The sequence below is a fragment of the Argopecten irradians genome, chromosome 6 (assembly GCF_041381155.1).
Source record: "Argopecten irradians isolate NY chromosome 6, Ai_NY, whole genome shotgun sequence".
Lineage (NCBI taxonomy): Eukaryota > Metazoa > Mollusca > Bivalvia > Pectinida > Pectinidae > Argopecten > Argopecten irradians.
In genome coordinates this window covers 5,651,350-5,669,665 of record NC_091139.1, presented here as the reverse complement: position 1 = coordinate 5,669,665, position 18,316 = coordinate 5,651,350, and the positions used below count along the sequence as shown (strand labels likewise).

General features: G+C 32.3%; 3 protein-coding genes across 9 annotated transcripts in view; 1 reads left to right on the top strand and 2 right to left on the bottom strand.

Annotated features, from left to right (window-relative positions):
* Positions 1-4,550: 4,550 nt before the first annotated feature.
* On the top strand, positions 4,551-8,669 carry LOC138324787 (uncharacterized). Of its 3 annotated transcripts, XM_069269934.1 has the most exons (5): positions 4,551-4,999; positions 5,566-5,735; positions 7,108-7,264; positions 7,524-7,620; positions 7,885-8,669. In XM_069269934.1, exons 3-5 carry the CDS (start codon positions 7,155-7,157, stop codon positions 8,533-8,535), a joined length of 858 nt encoding a protein of 285 aa, XP_069126035.1. In that variant the 5' UTR covers positions 4,551-4,999; positions 5,566-5,735; positions 7,108-7,154; the 3' UTR covers positions 8,536-8,669. The 3 variants fall into 3 exon arrangements, with proteins under 3 accessions (XP_069126035.1, XP_069126037.1, XP_069126036.1); XM_069269936.1 differs by lacking the exons at positions 4,551-4,999; positions 5,566-5,735 and adding an exon at positions 5,787-6,340; XM_069269935.1 differs by lacking the exons at positions 4,551-4,999; positions 5,566-5,735 and having other exon boundaries at positions 6,369-7,264.
* A 30-nt stretch (positions 8,670-8,699) lies between these two features.
* LOC138324786 (uncharacterized) lies at positions 8,700-10,510 on the bottom strand. Its single transcript, XM_069269933.1, has one exon. The coding sequence runs from the start codon at positions 9,839-9,841 to the stop codon at positions 8,921-8,923; it is 921 nt and encodes a 306-aa protein (XP_069126034.1). The 5' UTR covers positions 9,842-10,510; the 3' UTR covers positions 8,700-8,920.
* Positions 10,511-13,641: 3,131 nt separating this feature from the next.
* LOC138324784 (uncharacterized) overlaps positions 13,642-18,316 on the bottom strand; it is a 40,953-nt gene continuing 36,278 nt past the window's right edge. For all 5 annotated transcript variants that reach the window (XM_069269928.1, XM_069269930.1, XM_069269927.1 and 2 more), the window contains one exon: positions 13,642-17,874. In XM_069269928.1, coding sequence (XP_069126029.1) covers positions 17,738-17,874 — 137 coding nt within the window. In that variant the 3' untranslated portion in view covers positions 13,642-17,737. The remainder of the gene's footprint in view (positions 17,875-18,316) is intronic.

Below are 18,316 nucleotides of genomic sequence, written 5' to 3'. Positions count from 1 at the left end.
AATCTAATTGAACAGAAATGCATATAATGTATTTCAGTTCATTATTGCTCTCTCCTTTCAAAATCCATTGATGCATTATGTACGGTACAGTGTATGTTCGTATTATCATTAGTCATGTTGACACTGAAAGTGAGAACACATTTCTATGTTAATTTCAAAGCAACCTATTTCCGTCCGTATCAATAAAATTTCCTGTTTTTTAGACGATTATTTTCAATGCGTCATTGAAGTAGAGAGAGCAGTGAAATGTAGTTCCGGTTTATTTTATAACAATTTCAAGTATTTGTTTTTAATATAATAATATTGTCGTGTGAGCTATCGAGAAACTGAAGAAAAAAAAACAATTTGTCTGCTCCTGTTTTGATTGAGAAAAATACCATTTGTCAACGGTTGAATGTATATGAAAAAAAGTTTATTACAAGAAAATTTTGACAGAGGTGTACATCTATAAGTTAGAACAATTTGTGCTGATTTTTTTCTCAAGTTAATACTCTATATTTAAAGTTCAGTCAAAAGTTCTACTGTCAAAATAAGTTTGAATTAATCTTGAATAATATTGTCAATGTGATCCAAAATCTTACTAAATATAACAATAAGTCCTATTAATGATGCATGTCTCGATACCTCAGTTATAAACGTTATTTACTTTACATCATTACCACCATTTAGAAATTTGGGCGTCTGATTTTAATTCAAGAAAAAAATAGAATAAAATAAAAGAATTAATTGCGTCCCGAAAAAACTCCATGACACTATTCCCTATGTGGAATTAAGTACTTACTGTGCATGCATCAAAAGCAATATAATACATTTTATATGCAATTTTGTGTTAATTAGACACATATGAACTTAATTAGACATGAGTTATTGTTGAAATTATGGGTATCGTTTATGCTCTGTCTGCAGTGGAGTATCTTTAATCTAAGTGAAACTGATCTACAAGTGTTTAAATATCCTCTTAACCTAATGCAATTAACCGCCACCACCCGTCACCCCCACGGGTCATCCATCACCCCCGCCACCCGTCACCCCACAACCATCACCCCCTGACTTTCTCGCGCTATTAAATCCTGACCAAAGACTTTCGTTTCACCGGCAGGGGACTACAAGTTTAATAACACTGTAAATATGTCAAAGTGAAATAAACCTTTAGACCACACGTTTTCCTTATGGTCTGATTCTATGTACTCATTTCATTGCACTGTATATGTAATTATAATGATTTTGACAGTACTGCCAAACATCATTTTCAGCTCTTTTTTGTTCTTGTAAAATTAAAATCTATGCATTGTAAAGATTGTCATTCTCAAATGTTGATAACAATTGACGGTGAGTAACATATGAAAAGTTCTTCATGATTCGTGAGAAGGAAAAATAAGGCCTATATTACTTGTAAACTGACAGTGTCTATGTAAAGCAGTGAATGGATACATCTACAAGTTATGAGAGTATAAACGGGAGTATCCCCTCTTTGTTGGGACATTGTGTAAATATGAAATGTTTCTGGAGCATTAAAAAGTTATAGAGTTCTCTCGTGTAAATGTTGAAATGAGGTTAACCTATAACCGTAATTATTGATTTTTGCATTGATATATGATAAGTAGTGCTAGGTTTGGGGAATGAACAGTCTTTTTGGGGGAAATCTGAGGATTTTGAGAATTTCAAACGCTGAAAGGTTTTCATAGGTAAGGTGTGTTGTTCTCAAACAGCTATCGTTTTTTAATTATTATTTATTTTATTGCAATAACAGACTGTAGTTTGATGTATGTGTTTTATGTAGAACATAAGTTGTGAGTTTGCTTATGTGTACACTTTATATGAAATAATCACATATTTAAAAACTAACCTTCATGTTAGCGCAAAAATGAACATGTTTGTTGATAGTGAGGTCATACTACCGTATAAGCAGTCAAAATTGAGATTAATCCTTATATTTACATCCCTGTTTGGTCTTACATTGAATAATACTGGTAACTAAGGTTGCTTTGGTTGCTAGGATAAATAGACTGCTATTAATTTATAAACAATAAAACTTGACAAGGACGAAGAAGAGAACGATATAAATATTTCATTTATGCATTCGAGTCCACTTGCATTTCGAAAAAAAAATCCCACAAAATTCAGTAATAATTAGCTTGCCAGATAGACAAAATGTGGTTTCACTTCTATTGACCCCCTCCCCTTTTTTTCTTTGCTTTTTTTAATATTATATGTATGCAACTGTAGACTACATGAAAGGTATGTAAACGTTAAGATTTTGAAATCTCATATCATTTTCTATCATAAAGCGGGGATTATTTTCAGGAAAGAAATAATTACAGACTTTCTCAGAAGATTGGAATGATGGAATGAATTATTGGATGATTAATATTCCTAGTAATGACAAATGCACTTGTTTAGTGTATCATGTTTCTCTGGGAAGCCGAACTGTATGGAAAACACATGAGTCATAGTCATATGTATAACAATTTAAAAAGAAAAAATAAAGATATATATATATATATATATCATTACAGACTTTCTCAGAAGATGGGAATGATGAATTTAATTGATGGATGATTAATATTTTTAGTAAAGATAAATGCACTTGTATAGCGTATATGTTTTTTTGCTGGGAAGTCGAACTGTATATCATGAAAAATACATGCATGAGTCATAATCAAATGTAGAACAAATTCAGAAATTTTAAGCTTTCTTATGTTTGTCTTTCTTCAGCAAATATATATACATATACTTGGTATCCGTGTAAGAGTCTTGATTACGGGCTCTTCTGCTTTTGTTTAACTCCGGATCATATTAGCCTTTATATCATAACATAGAAATTATATAAGATAAAGAGTTATATGTACAAGTAGTGTTAAATTAAAATTTGGTGAGAAATGATCGTATTGTGGTGGGAAGTTAAAATATGTCTTCAACATTATGGATAATGGAAGCATCAAATTGAGCAATGAAAGTAAGTATCTAGTTAAGTGCGTTAACGCATCATGATATATATATATATATATATATATATGTTAGAACACCACATGTTACACACCAATGCATATGGTATTAAGACAACCAACACTTGTTTATATTTACTTTTAACTTGGTATTCCGTTATGAAAATGATGAAAAATAAAATAAAAGAAAAAAATGAACCTTATACGTCTACCTAGTTAAAAATATCTTTTAGTGGAACAGTCATTGAATCGATGATGAATATCGTTTCTGCTATGTCGGCAGTGGAGCATCTTTAACAAACAGTTCCTTATGTGCTTATAAAACCCTTCTATACAACGTATTCATCGTTTAAATACCAGGAAGGTAACATGGTGAAAATAGCAGCATATTGTCCGTTCATTCATATTGTTCTATTCATCACATGTCATACCAGTAACAGGTAAAGCATGCACATTTTCATTAAAATATTTATGAGTGCGGTCGATCGTATCAAAGCATTCATCACGTAAAAAACCCGTAGTGTACCCTTCAATAACGAATTATAAATTTCTAAAATGTCTTCCGAGGATGAACACAACCTTGCTTTGTCAAGACAACGTCTTTATTTGTGATTGTTTAAGTGACACATTGCGTCTAAAAACTGAAAGAGATTTGTAATGTTCGATTTAGTGTTTTCTGTCATATCTATAAAATAAAGTACACAAGAAATTATCATAGTAAAACAAACATCAGCTTTGCTTTTATCAGAAAGAAATCACTTAAATAAAATATTAAAAAAAAACTGGATATCTAAAAAAAATTGTGGGCCACAAGTGCTAAAAATCATTGAGTTTTGTGAATACTGCGTAATTTATGTCCATTAGACTTTTACAGCTGTAACTTTGTGGAGTGCTAGCCGCTGTGAGGTAGGCTTCGGGTTCTGTCCCTTGGCCAAGACACACCAAAGTCTATAAAAGTGGTAGTCTCTGCTCCTGCATTGCGCTCAGCATACAGGGAGTTGGACAACTGGTTCGCCCTTTTTCAGTATAATGTGGTCGGGTAGGGTGTGTTGCTTGTAGCCCGAGATATTCTGGCCCTGACACCAGACTTAGACATTATGACAGATAGATATCTGGTTTAGGGCCAGAGCGCTGTAGTACTCGAAAACCTGGAATAAGCCGACACCTTTTGGTATCGGGCCATGTACTCTGACAATATCCCATAAGGGGTCACGTCCAGATGACCTTTATACCACGTGAACTTCAGATCAAATAAATTTTCTACAACATCAATTGAAAATGTCTTTTCGCCCCAGTATACATATACAATTAGCTTTGATGTGCACTAAGGGCGAGATGGCTACTTACATGAAAATAATTCGGACAGCTTTTTGAAACTATTTCGTCCCCAGTCAAGTTTCCGGCAGTGCCAATTTGATTGGTCATTTCAAAAGGTCATCTTGACGTGACCCCTAATGGGATGTTCTCAGATCCTCTTATCCCATGTAGTGATAATAAGGATCGTTATTTTAATCAGATTGACCATATATTCAAATCTCGCTTGAAATAGTGAAGGATGCAAAAGAAACTTTATTTATTCCCGTCAATATTACATGCCAGTGTTGGTAATTTCATGTCAATATACAGATACAGATCGTTAACGGTAAACTACCGCAACACATAAATTTATTTAATATCATGTATATTAGTCGCTGTTTATGTATGTCAAAGTCTGATAGTGCCTAGGCGTAACGTATCTCACACATATTAACAGTAAGCTAACGCATGTTTTCCCATGGACAAACCAACAACATGATTATTTACTGCAATATGCATACAACATTAAGCCAATGAGTCCAACAGATTGATTTAAAATTACATGCATATACAGTGTACTGTATATATTTATTGCAGTCTAGAAGCCTACGACAGGAACCAGAACTTTCGCGGTGATGTTGTCCTTCTGCCAACACCATCACCATTACCTGATTGGCCAGTGGGAATGTTTGGGTTTCGGCAGTTGACGCTAGACCACAGAAACCAACTGCCAAGTCTAGGAATGTCACAGGTAGAAGGTACTGTATATCTTAACTTAATTAAAATACATAACATGAACCATACTTTTTTGTATAGACTTTTGGTTTGGTTTTATTAGTTTAACGTCCTGTTAATAGCCAGGGTCATTTAAGGATGTGCCAGGTTTGTCGGTGGAGGAAAGCCAGAGTACCTGGAGAAAAACCAACGACCAGTGGTCAGTACCTGGCAACTGCCCCACTTGGGATTCAAACTCATAACCCAGAGGTGGAGGGCTTGTGGTAATGTGGTGAGACATGTTAACTACTTGGCCACTGTGGCCCCATTGGTATACACAGGTGTAAAATCAAATATTGAAGTCCAATTCAAGCACATGTTTAACTTAGTATTCAAGGAATTGTAAGTAAATGTAGGTTGTAGTTATTCAGTAAAAAATATTGATCTTCACACGAACTTGGTATGAAAAGCTATTGCAGGATATTTATAAAATTGATTTAATTGACTTTGATATTTTAAACAGTATGATCCCAAAAATTTAATCATTCTTTCCAATTTGATATGATTTTGTTTTCGTATAACTATGTATAACTGTATCTTGTTTTTGTAGGTTATTTTTTGTATAGGATGGCTGTTGACAAACAACATCAGGCTGATATTCAGGCTATTACGAAAGGCCGTCTCCTATTGGAGTCCGGACGGGTCGAGGCCTGCAGCTTTAAGGCAGAAGCTTCTGATGTGTTTTTGACTGGAACAGTTGCAGCAGCAATGAAGAAAAGAGTAAGCTTGCAAAATATAACCAGACAAACAATCTACTGAGAAACATACTTAAAACTTAGATATAAAACACCTTATTTAGTCCACAATGGTACATATACCTGGTGTACATTCAAACCTGTCAATAAAGACCACTCAATGGACATAGCAAAAATTGTCATAATTGCAAAGTGGTCATCATACACAGGTTGAATTGTGTTAAAATTGGTCATTTTAGACCTTAGAAAAATGGTCTTGATGTTAATTTGAGATTAGTTAATCACCTACATGACTTGTAGACTTTGTCTTACCAACAAGACAATGATCTGTCAGTGTGAAGTGGTCTTTATACAGAGGTGGTCGTTTAGGTAGGTTTTACTGTACAATTTTTACAGATTTCTTACAACTACAAAGTAAGACTCGGACCAAATGGCGAAGTCATAAATACAGATTGTGAGTGTCCAGCTGGTAAAGGTCCATGCGGTACATGCAAGCATGTCGCAGCCATTCTACTTGTCCTTGTTCAGTTTATTGAAACTGGTAGACTTGCTATTCAGGGAAGCTGCACAGAACAACTGCAAACTTTTCACAAACCAAAGAAGAATTACCAAGGCAATAACAAAACAAATGTTCGTTCAGTTTTTTTGTTTCTTTTTAATATAAATCAATAAACCAGTGGTGAATGGGCAGTAGGATTTTTAAAAGAAAAACACAGTTCCATTGTATATACAATTAAATAGTGTTAGAATAAAATTACAAAACACATATATGTACCAATTTGAAAGAAGACCTGAAACCAAATTGTAATTATCAATCTGCCTTTGGTTAATTGGTTATATTCAGTTTGTTTTCAGAATTTTACTTATAACGAGTATGGTATTTTGTATAATTACTGAACACATCAACACATCTTTATTGTTTTCATTTTTTTGTTCTTATTGCTGTTGTTTGGTTTTTATTGTTATTGTTTGTTTTTTAACATTGATAAACATGCAAATTATTTGGTGACAATAATTAATGGACTTTGCAATATTATAGCAATATAAAGGTACACCGGTGCTGGCAGTATTATATGGCAACAGAATATCAGCTAGAAATGCTAGTTCTGATAAAACCTATATTTCATACATGTACCAATATAATAAATAGCTTTTGAACAGAACATATTGCAATCTGTAATAATACTACACACATTCCCTTTCCATATACATGTACTATTAGAAATGTATGTTCGCCTAATCTATACCAATCATCATAATTTTTAACTCAGTATTACAGTGTAATATATATTTGGTTTGTAATATTGAAATTCACTGTTTATTTCTGCTACTGTGTTTTCTGTTCCAAAGCAATCTTATACATGTATATTGAACTGTGTTGTCTACATTTGTCATAGGTTCACCAGTGAAGGCAGAAGATATTGAATCCAGTTACGACATCAACATGGATGATCCTAGACCTGAGAGATACCGAGGTAATGCTGGTTACAACGCATTTGTCAAAACTCAAGTAATCAACTATTGCGCTGCATCATCCAAGGACCTTGCTTTTAGGTAAATTTTCAAACAGTGATTAAATTACATTATCATGAAATCTTTGTATGTATGAAAATTAAAAAAAAATATGTATAGATATATCAATTAAATTTGATGCAAAAATATAGAAACCTATATGAATCTAGATTCAGAATATTACTTGCTTAAGTAAATATTTTAAATATTGTATTCTACTGTTAATTGCTGAAATTTACTAGTAAAGTTGGAAATATTAATATTGCACACATGAAAATAACATTGAGTCAATTTGCAACAGATATCTCATGCCGAAGGCGAACATACAAGTGGCAGCAAGAGACCATGATTACAGCACACTACCTATTACTGAACATTGGGTTGATGCAGGAAATAAGGTATTTTTATATAAAAAAAAACTTACATTGAATATATGACTGTCAAAGAGTTGTTAACCCCTGTCATTTAAAAAACATGGTGAATGACATTGCATAATGAGTTTTTTTATCATGAGAGTCAATTTTCATTGAATATTGAGTTTATAATTTTATTTTGAAAGATTTGTGTATTATTTATAAGTTATTTATAGCATGTTTACTACCTGAATTAAATACTAACAATATTTTAAAATAAGTTAAAAAGTATTTAATTTTGTATTCTAGGTGTTATCTATGGAAGAATCCCTGAAAATTGAAGAAACTACAAAAAAACAAAGTCTATGTAAGAAGTGGCACAAGGAGAGAAAGTGGCGCCTGACTTCTTCCAGATTCGGGGATATATGTAAAGCCACTGACCGGCGGAACAAGGATCAGTTATGTCAATCTATGTTTGAACCTGCCACACTCAGTACACCAGCTATCATACATGGACAATCCTTTGAGAAGGCCGCAATTAAAAAGTTTGAGGAAATTAAGGGGACAAGAGTCTATGCATGTGGGTTGAGGGTGGATATCAATAATAGTTTTCTTGCTGCCTCACCAGATGGCATTACAAGCCAGGGTGACCTTGTAGAAGTCAAATGTCCATATAGAGGTAGACATTCTGTAATTGATGTAAACACTGACTTTCCATTTCTAGTAAAAGATGAGCATGGAAACATGCATCTTAAGTCAAATCATAATTATTACTATCAAATTCAAGGGCAACTGAACATTTACAAGAAACAGAAATGTTTTTTTGTAGTCTATACATTTACAGATATTTTTGTAGAGGAAATTTATGCTGATAATTCTTTTTGGTCAGGTAGTATGCTGCCAAAGTTAGAATTATTTTACCAAAAATACTACAGGAAATTTGTAGCAGGAAAAATGTAGGTTTGCAATATCTTTCATTTTGTATGCCTCTCATGAAATTATTCTGAGATTGTTATGACCAAGATTTATTTTTGGGGTAAATTCAAAATGACTATCACAGCTCCCAAGAATTCTTGAAAAACATATTAACATTGTTAAATACTCCTCCTGTGTACAACATTAAGGTAATCAACTATAATATTTATGGTACTCTGGTATTTTTCTAGAATTACAATACTATAAGTTACCATATTTTAATTAATATTCTGTTGAAGTAGGTATTTATTTTTATATACATGTACATTGTACTAGTATAGTGCTGATACAAAAAGATAATGAACTTGTACATTATTATAATATGTACGCCTATATATGTACATTACGTGTATGAAGGATATTTATATAATTAACTTACAATGGATTGTCTGAAGTTTTGAATAGCAAAGCATATATATAAAATTCTAGATCCAAGAGTAACCTTACAATGTGACAGATTTGAATTCAGTATTTTATATGTTTTTGCTAAGCCTATTACTCTTTCAATGTGAATTCTTTTGGAAGCAATACGCCTATCTCTAACTACATCTTCTGCCTCTAACTGACTTTTACCCTTTAACATTGTTGGGGTATTTACTTGAACATCTTTTGATGCAAATAGATCCTGTACCATAATCCCCCTATCAGCCATGATACTGTCACCAGATGTAAACATAGAATGATCTTGTACAAGGCGAGAACGCTCAATTATCTGGCGGTCACTCGCAGAGCCTCCGTAAGCATCTGATATGTAAGAAACAGCACCTTTGGGTGTGCAGCCAACCATAGTCTTGAGAGTGTTTTTGTTTTTATAGGAAGAGAATGTAGCACTTTGGGCATTAACATTGCGCGGCTTGTGAATTGGAATCTCTGTAGCATCCAAAATTACTCTGGTTTTACTGAACTGGGAAAAGTTATCTGGCATATGCTCGTCAACAACATCTCTTGATGGCCAAATGTCAAGTTCTTTCAATTGGAAATAGAGGAAGTTTATCCAAGCATTTAGCAGGGTTGAAACAGTAGTTTCACTGATGTGAAAAAGATGACCAAGTTCAATGTTTTCTGTTGCTCTGCGTAATTTCATTAATGTTAAAAATAACTGATTTTCTGGTGACAAGACAGAGCATCTGAACTGCAAGTCATATGCAGCAGGACCAAGTATATTGAAAAATAACTTGAAATGGTCATAGTCATCAAATCCTGTGTAGTATTTTAGTATTTTTGGAGAGCTGCGGAAATTTTCAATTGAATAACCTTGGCTACCCTCTTGAATTTCACACTGAGTAGACATGTCACTGAATGATTTAATTTGGTCAACATGTTCAGTAGTTGAAACTATATGTAACTCTGAAACTTCACTTTCACTTTCCACAACAACACTGTTACCTACACTAGGAATAGGCACATGCACTATATGACTTTCTCTTCTCTTTTGTCGTTCATTACGTGCTTTAGAGGAAGGACTGACAGTGTTGCTAGAGGAGAATGGGAATACTGAAGGGACAGCATTTGGTTTTAATCTTTTACGTTCTCCTGAAATATAATATCAAGTAAGAATAAGATTTTTGTATGGGAAAAACTTGGCAGTATTTTAATATAATTTAATTTATTTTTGGCTTTTTATGTTGCTGTGAAGCTGATATACAATGTAGGTACACAAAAAACACTGTTAAAGCTTTTATAGATAGCAATAATTAAGAGATCTTGAATTTATCAGGTATTACAATGTAAATCCTGTGTGTAGTTGTTTGTATGTTTTTTCTCTTTGTATACATTATGTATTTTTTCTCTTTGTTTGAATATTTTTTCTCCAACTTCTTTTTAATACTGCTACATGTACACTGCATTTTGTTGGTGCAATTCATATGCATAATCTTGTTTAAATCATATATGATCTTAAATAAACACCCAGTCACAAATTCAAATGGACAAGTGTTTTTTCTCATTCAGCTGTCATGTTCATTATATACATGCAATTTGAGAATTTCAAACGCTGAAGGGTTTTCATAGGTAAGGTGTGTTGTTCTCAAACAGCTATCGTTTTTTAATTATTATTTATTTTATTGCAATAACAGACTGTAGTTTGATGTATGTGTTTTATGTAGAACATAAGTTGTGAGTTTGCTTATGTGTACACTTTATATGAAATAATCACATATTTAAAAACTAACCTTCATGTTAGCGCAAAAATGAACATGTTTGTTGATAAGTGAGGTCATACTACCGTATAAGCAGTCAAAATTGAGATTAATCCTTATATTTACATCCCTGTTTGGTCTTACATTGAATAATACTGGTAACTAAGGTTGCTTTGGTTGCTAGGATAAATAGACTGCTATTAATTTATACACAATCAAACTTGACAAGGACAAGAAGAGAACGATATAAATATTTCATTGATGCATTCGAGTCCACCTGCATTTCGAAAAAAAAAATACTAAATTCAGTAATAATTAGCTTGCCAGATAGACAAAATGTGGTTTCACTTCTATTGACCCCCTCCCCTTTTTTTCTTTGCTTTTTTTTTAATATTATATGTATGCAACTGTAGACTACATGAAAGGTATGTAAACGTTAAGATTTTGAAATCTCATATCATTTGTTATTATAAAGCGGGGATGATTTTCAGGAAAGAAATAATTACAGACTTTCTCAGAAGATTGGAATGATGGAATGAATTGTTGGATGATTAATATTCCTAGTAATGACAAATGCACTTGTTTAGTGTATCATGTTTTTCTCTGGGAAGCCGAACTGTATGGAAAACACATGAGTCATAGTCATATGTATAACAATTTAAAAAGAAAAAATAAAGATATATATATATATATATATATCATTACAGACTTTCTCAGAAGATGGGAATGATGAAATTAATTGATGGATGATTAATATTTTTAGTAAAGATAAATGCACTTGTATAGCGTATATGTTTTTTTGCTGGGAAGTCGAACTGTATATCATGAAAAATACATGCATGAGTCATAATCAAATGTAGAACAAATTCAGAAATTTTAAGCTTTCTTATGTTTGTCTTTCTTCAGCAAATATATATACATATACTTGGTATCCGTGTAAGAGTCTTGATTACGGGCTCTTCTGCTTTTGTTTAACTCCGGATCATATTAGCCTTTATATCATAACATAGAAATTGTATAAGATAAAGAGTTATATGTACAAGTAGTGTAAATAAAATTAATGATCGTATTGTGGTCGGAAGTTAAAATATGTCTTCAACATTATGGATAATGGAAGCATCAAATTGAGCAATGAAAGTAAGTATCTAGTTAAGTGCGTTAACGCATCGTGATATATATATATATATATATATATGTTAGAACACCACATGTTCCACACCAATGCATATGGTATAAAGACAACCAACACTTGTTTATATTTACTTTTAACTTGGTATTCCGTTATGAAAATGATGAAAAATAAAATAAAAGAAAAAAATGAACCTTATACGTCTACCTAGTTAAAAATATCTTTTAGTGGAACAGTCATTGAATCGATGATGAATATCGTTTCTGCTCTGTCGGCAGTGGAGCATCTTTAACAAACAGTTCCTTATGTGCTTATAAAACCCTTCTATACGACGGATTCATCGTTTAAATACCAGGAAGGTAACATGGTGAAAATAGCAGCATATTGTCCGTTCATTCATATTGTTCTATTCATCACATGTCATACCAGTAACAGGTAAAGCATGCACATTTTCATTAAAATATTTATGAGTGCGGTCGATCGTATCAAAGCATTCATCACGTAAAAAAATCCGTAGTGTACCCTTCAATAACGAATTATAAATTTCTAAAATGTTTCCGAGGATGAACATAACCTTGCTTTGTCAAGACAACGTCTTTATTTGTGATTGTTTAAGTGACACAATGCGTCTAAAAACTGAAAGAGATTTGTAATGTTCGATTTAGTGTTTTCTGTCATATCTATAAAAGAAAATACACAAGAAATTATCATAGTAAAACAAACATCAGCTTTGCTTTTATCAGAAAGAACTCACTTAAATAAAATATTTAAAACAAACTGGATATCTAAAAAAAAATTGTGGGCCACAAGTGCTAAAAGCTAAAAATCATTGAGTTTTGTGAATACTGCGTAATTTATGTCCATTAGACTTTTACAGCTGTAACTTTGTGGAGTGCTAGCCCCTGTGAGGTAGGCTTCGGGTTCTGTCCCTTGGCCAAGACACACCAAAGTCTATAAAAGTGGTAGTCTCTGCTCCTGCATTGCGCTCAGCATACAGGGAGTTGGACAACTGGTTCGCCCTTTTTCAGTATAATGTGGTCGGGTAGGGTGTGTTGCTTGTAGCCCGAGATATTCTGGCCCTGACACCAGACTTAGACATTATGACAGATAGATATCTGGTTTAGGGCCAGAGCGCTGTAGTAGTACTCGAAAACCTGGAATAAGCCGACACCTTTTGGTATCGGGCCAGGTACTCTGACAATATCCCATAAGGGGTCACGTCCAGATGACCTTTATACCACGTGAACTTCAGATCAAATAAATTTTCTACAACATCAATTGAAAATGTCTTTTCGCCCCAGTATACATATACAATTAGCTTTGATGTGCACTAAGGGCGAGATGGCTACTTACATGAAAATAATTCGGACAGCTTTTTGAAACTATTTCGTCCCCAGTCAAGTTTCCGGCAGTGCCAATTTGATTGGTCATTTCAAAAGGTCATCTTGACGTGACCCCTAATGGGATGTTCTCAGATCCTCTTATCCCATGTAGTGATAATAAGGATCGTTATTTTAATCAGATTGACCATATAACTAGTGAAGGATGCAAAAGAAACTTTATTTCCAAAGATGAAATTAATGCATTTTGCTTCAAATTCTGAATACTGCCAATATTGTTTGTAAATGATATATGTTGTTCAGGATAGATACATACAATTGTATATTTGTAATTATTATTATCGTATTTGGAAACTCTTCTACGGTAACTGGTTTACATGTCACTGTCTAAAAATGATCACACGTAACCAGACTGCGGTTCAAAACCTTAATAGACCAGTTATGGGTAAATCCTGTACTTTCCACGAAATATAAACACAAGAAAAACAAAAAATATATTTTAATAAACATGGTAAAATTACAATTTACGTAGAATTGATTTTATACTATGTATTAATGAATGATGACGATACATGTAAGTTAATCTTCACAAACTGATTTTATGCTGATTACAGCAGCATGATGTACATAATGTATGAATGACTTTTATTCTAGTGCCTTATCACTTATGACTGTATATGATGAGATTATATTAAAATGATACATGTAATTATACTGATACTATGCTGATTACAGTATGATATATGGATGACTACTTTCCGGTGCGTCAATTATGACCATATAAGGAACAATGTTGACAGGATACATGTAAATATACTGATGATATACTGACTACAGTATGATATATGAATGACTACTTTCCGGTGCGTCAATTATGACCATATAAGGAGACAATATTGACATGATACATGTAAATATACTGATAATATACTGACTACAGTATGATATATGGATGACTACTTTCCGGTGCGTCAATTATGACCATATAAGGAGACAATGTTGAGAGGATACGTGTAAATATACTGATAATATACTGATTATGTTATATGGATGAATACTTCCTAAAACATGCATTATTAATAATGACGATACTGTAAGATAATCATCCTCGATATTCCAGGAGTTACTATCACTATCGTTATAACCACTCCAGTCATAGAAATACTGAAGACTCTGTGTGCAATAATAGATTAGACAGGTAATCTGATCATGTAATGAACATTAAAAGAAGCTTGTATAAGTTCACCATATGGGCGTCGCTAATTGCATAATATAAAGGAAGACTTTGTAGGCCATTTGATCGGTCAGATGTTGATCCAGTTTTTCAATTTTTGCTGTTATTATATTAAAATAGAGATGATGACTAACGAAAATTAAAATCTACAGATGCTTCATAATACCTTATATCATTATTTTTTAAATAAATATTTAAAACTTTTAATGAAAAGTAAAAATTCTGCATCAAATATCTTTAAAAAGGCTCCGTTTTAGATAACGTTCCATTGTAAAAAGCGTAAAGTTATATTGTAATACACATATTTAGATAATGTACTATGTACAAATGTTCAAGATTTTAGTATCAAATCATGTAGGCGAAGATTTATTTTTGCGGATCCAAAAAAACTGAATTGAAATATCTTTCATTAGTATCGAAGTAAATACTAATTCGTGGTGATAACTTTTCGTGTATCAAAACAAAACGCGAAAATCGCAGAAGTAAATCGCACGCAAAAAAAGTTAAAAAAAATTGTAACTGCCATGTGCTGTAATGGCAGTATATACTCAAAACATAAATATATAAAAAAAGATAATAGTAACCTTGTCAAAATGGATTAAAAAAGTTAGTGGCAGAGAAATGTTATCGTCCTTTTACAAGTCAAATTTTAAAATTTATGCAAAAAAAATGTAAAGTTGTTAAACATGGAAACATGGAAAATATATAGGCCCTCTATCTTTCCGAAACGGGTTTTAATTCTTTACATGGCAATGTAAAACGAGGTTAACAATTTTGTAGAGTCTCAAAAGTTTTAAGCTTGTTAAACGTAAAATTATCATCACCTTCTGAACAATTTAATTAAAATGAATCAAATGTTAGTTTTCATAACGCGGGTCGTATAACAACAACAGGGTAGGAAATCAATATAAAGTTTCTTGTGTTATTATTATTTTCAAACTTATAATTTTATTTTTGTTTCGGAAACGAAGAGGGTCTATAATGTCATTATCTATATGATTTTCTGCTTATTATTTTTTTTTTACTATATACTTTAATAATTAATTTTTCTTTGTTTTCATACCAAATCCGCCTTTCTGATTGGCCAATATTTTTTTGCATACCACTATGAAAAAAAATTCGAGAATGGCGCAAAACCCCGACGTTATCGTGACGTCACAAAAGAGACATTGACGTTGCGTATTGATTCGGAAAAAAAGAATCCCTTGAAAAACCACTGTAATGATGCATATAAACATACTTCATTTTATCAAATAGAGTATAAAATTAATTATAAGTATTGATGTCACTATTTTTTAAATTTTATCGGGTTATGAAAAAAAAATGTTTGCAAACTTTGTGAGAATCCGCTACGCGGATTCACACAGTTTGCAAACTATTTTTTTTCATACCCCGATAAATTTAAAGAATAGTGACATCAATGCTTAAATAATGCAGAAAACAATACTGTAGAACATTACCAATTAATAATTTTCAGACGTCAATAATGTTATTCGTGGAACACCCATTCGAACAAATTGTTCGTCAACAATTTATTTTTATAGTTTATATCAACTATTTATTACATAATGCGCCTGATATCCAGTGATTTCGCCCGTTTAATATTTTTATATATGTCACCAGTGTAATATGATCTGGAGCGATTTTCATTGTTTGGAAATTCATGGTGACGTGATGATAGAAACAATAAAATGACGTCAGGATTTCGAGGACGGCGGGACACAATAGCGTCCACCGCTGGATTTTCGCAATACATATTCACATTATTCCAAATGTAGGTTGTGTAGTTATGTGATGAAAATTATCTTAAATTCGTATTAATTTCATATGAGATTTTATTATCTATGCGCTAATAGGCTCGCAAAAATAAAACCTTTAAGACACTTTTCATAAGAACTCATCTAGAAATTTAATTTTTGCCCGCCAAGACTAGCAAAAAAGACTCGTTTCATAAAATCTCATATCAAATGAACTCTTTTATTTTGATCCTATAGATATTATATCTCTGGTCTTTGATGCGTTAGATTTTGATGGCGAAGGAAAACTGTGTTCCTTGTAGAAAAACCTCCAATCTCTGCTCAATACATGACAACAACTGCATTGCATACACGAGTTTCACTGGTTACTGTTCAGATAATAACGGAAAGATGTCAGTCGGCAATTGATTATAAGACTAGGACCATAAAATATTGGAGATGCTTTTTGTTATTCCTATCAATGTAACAAGAAATCAAAATAAATTAAAATAGTTCAATATAGAATTGATTATATTTTCATATATATACAAAATTGGCCTTGTAAACAATCCGTATTTTTTTTCTTTTTTTTTTGGCAATGAAAGGGAAACAACTGTCCGTATGTTATGAGAATAAAGAGAAGTTAAGCTTTTTTTGGACCATTCTGGATAATTTGTTTAAAGTGTTTTTAGCATTCCCTTTACCTTAGACAAAGAATCTATGCTGTTTGGGTTTTTAAGCCAAATAGGAATTTATACCAATATTGATAATGATAGTGTTTTGATATTGTTTTGTTTATTAAACAATATGTTTATAAAAGCAGATGGTTACATAACATATACTGGATTAATAAAACACTATTAAAAGGGCCAACAAAATATTTTTCGTGATACAGGGGAACAAATTGAAAAAACACACACAAAAAAAAAAAAAAACACACACACACACAAAAAAAAATGGTTAAAAATGTTAAAAGTAGTCCTTTCTTTTTCTCGTTTGTCTTACAGCTCTACTTTGAAATATGATATACAAGTATAATAATTTTCCCTATTAGACAAACGCTATTATAAAATTATCTATCTTGATTTGTTTTACATGTTTAACTACCAATTCCTTCCTCATTATATCTCTTTCTGTGATGTTTGTTATCCTTCAGTATACATGATTGTATAAAAGATAACTTTGAATGTCTTGGAAAAATTATAATTTGAAAAAAAAAATCAGATTTGTATGAATGTGTGTGTGAATTGTTGATGTTATGTCTTTTTTGAAAATCTTTGAAAAAAAAATAAAAACAATTATCCTATCTACACTTTTACAATATCCTACGTACAATATATTTAATGTAAACCGTCATAAATGTAATACGACATTCATTAGATAGTTAAAAGGGAATTTTGTTTCATCTTGAATTGCAAAAACAGTCATCAATATTTGTTTAAAAAAACAACAATCTGACTTTGTATATGCTTGCATTGCAATATATGTTTCAAAGTCATAAGATTAGTTTTTTTACTAACAAAATTTGAATTCCATAAACAGTCTTAAATATATTAAAAAAAAGAAGAAGATTTTATATGAATTGTTAGAGATTCATCCTTCTTGATATTCTACAGCACAATTTCGTATGAATTCGCTTCATCATTCTGTATTTCTTCACGCCGGACGGTATTGCCGAGTCTCTCGTACATATGGCTCTGCTCGGTATCCGCGTGCATGCCTGTGGCTATGTTGTCGTACAGGACACCTGGTAATATATTAACAATAATTATCATTCCACATTTTATAATTCTGTATTGGCATATTACAGAGTTATCTGCCCTTGCGGGAATGTATTGATTGTGACGTCATATGTTTGAGTGCGTAACGTCATACTTTTATGAGAAAACGACGTGAATTGTGCCCACAAAATAATTCTCACCAATCACACTGACTGAAATTCATAATGGGCAAGGTTCTATTCCATGCTTTGCATTAAGCGCGGTCCACAGAATAGTTACCACCAAGAGGTCATGCAATAATGAGATATCCGGTATATATCGCAAATTACTTCATTTGTAGGCACTGTTGAATCCAAATTTGAATTAAGCGATTTTTGTTTATTACTTTGCAGTAATTCAAGTCATGTGTCCAGAGTACGAGAAAGTTACAGTTGTTAAAGCTTTTCCACAATACACAAAGAATATATC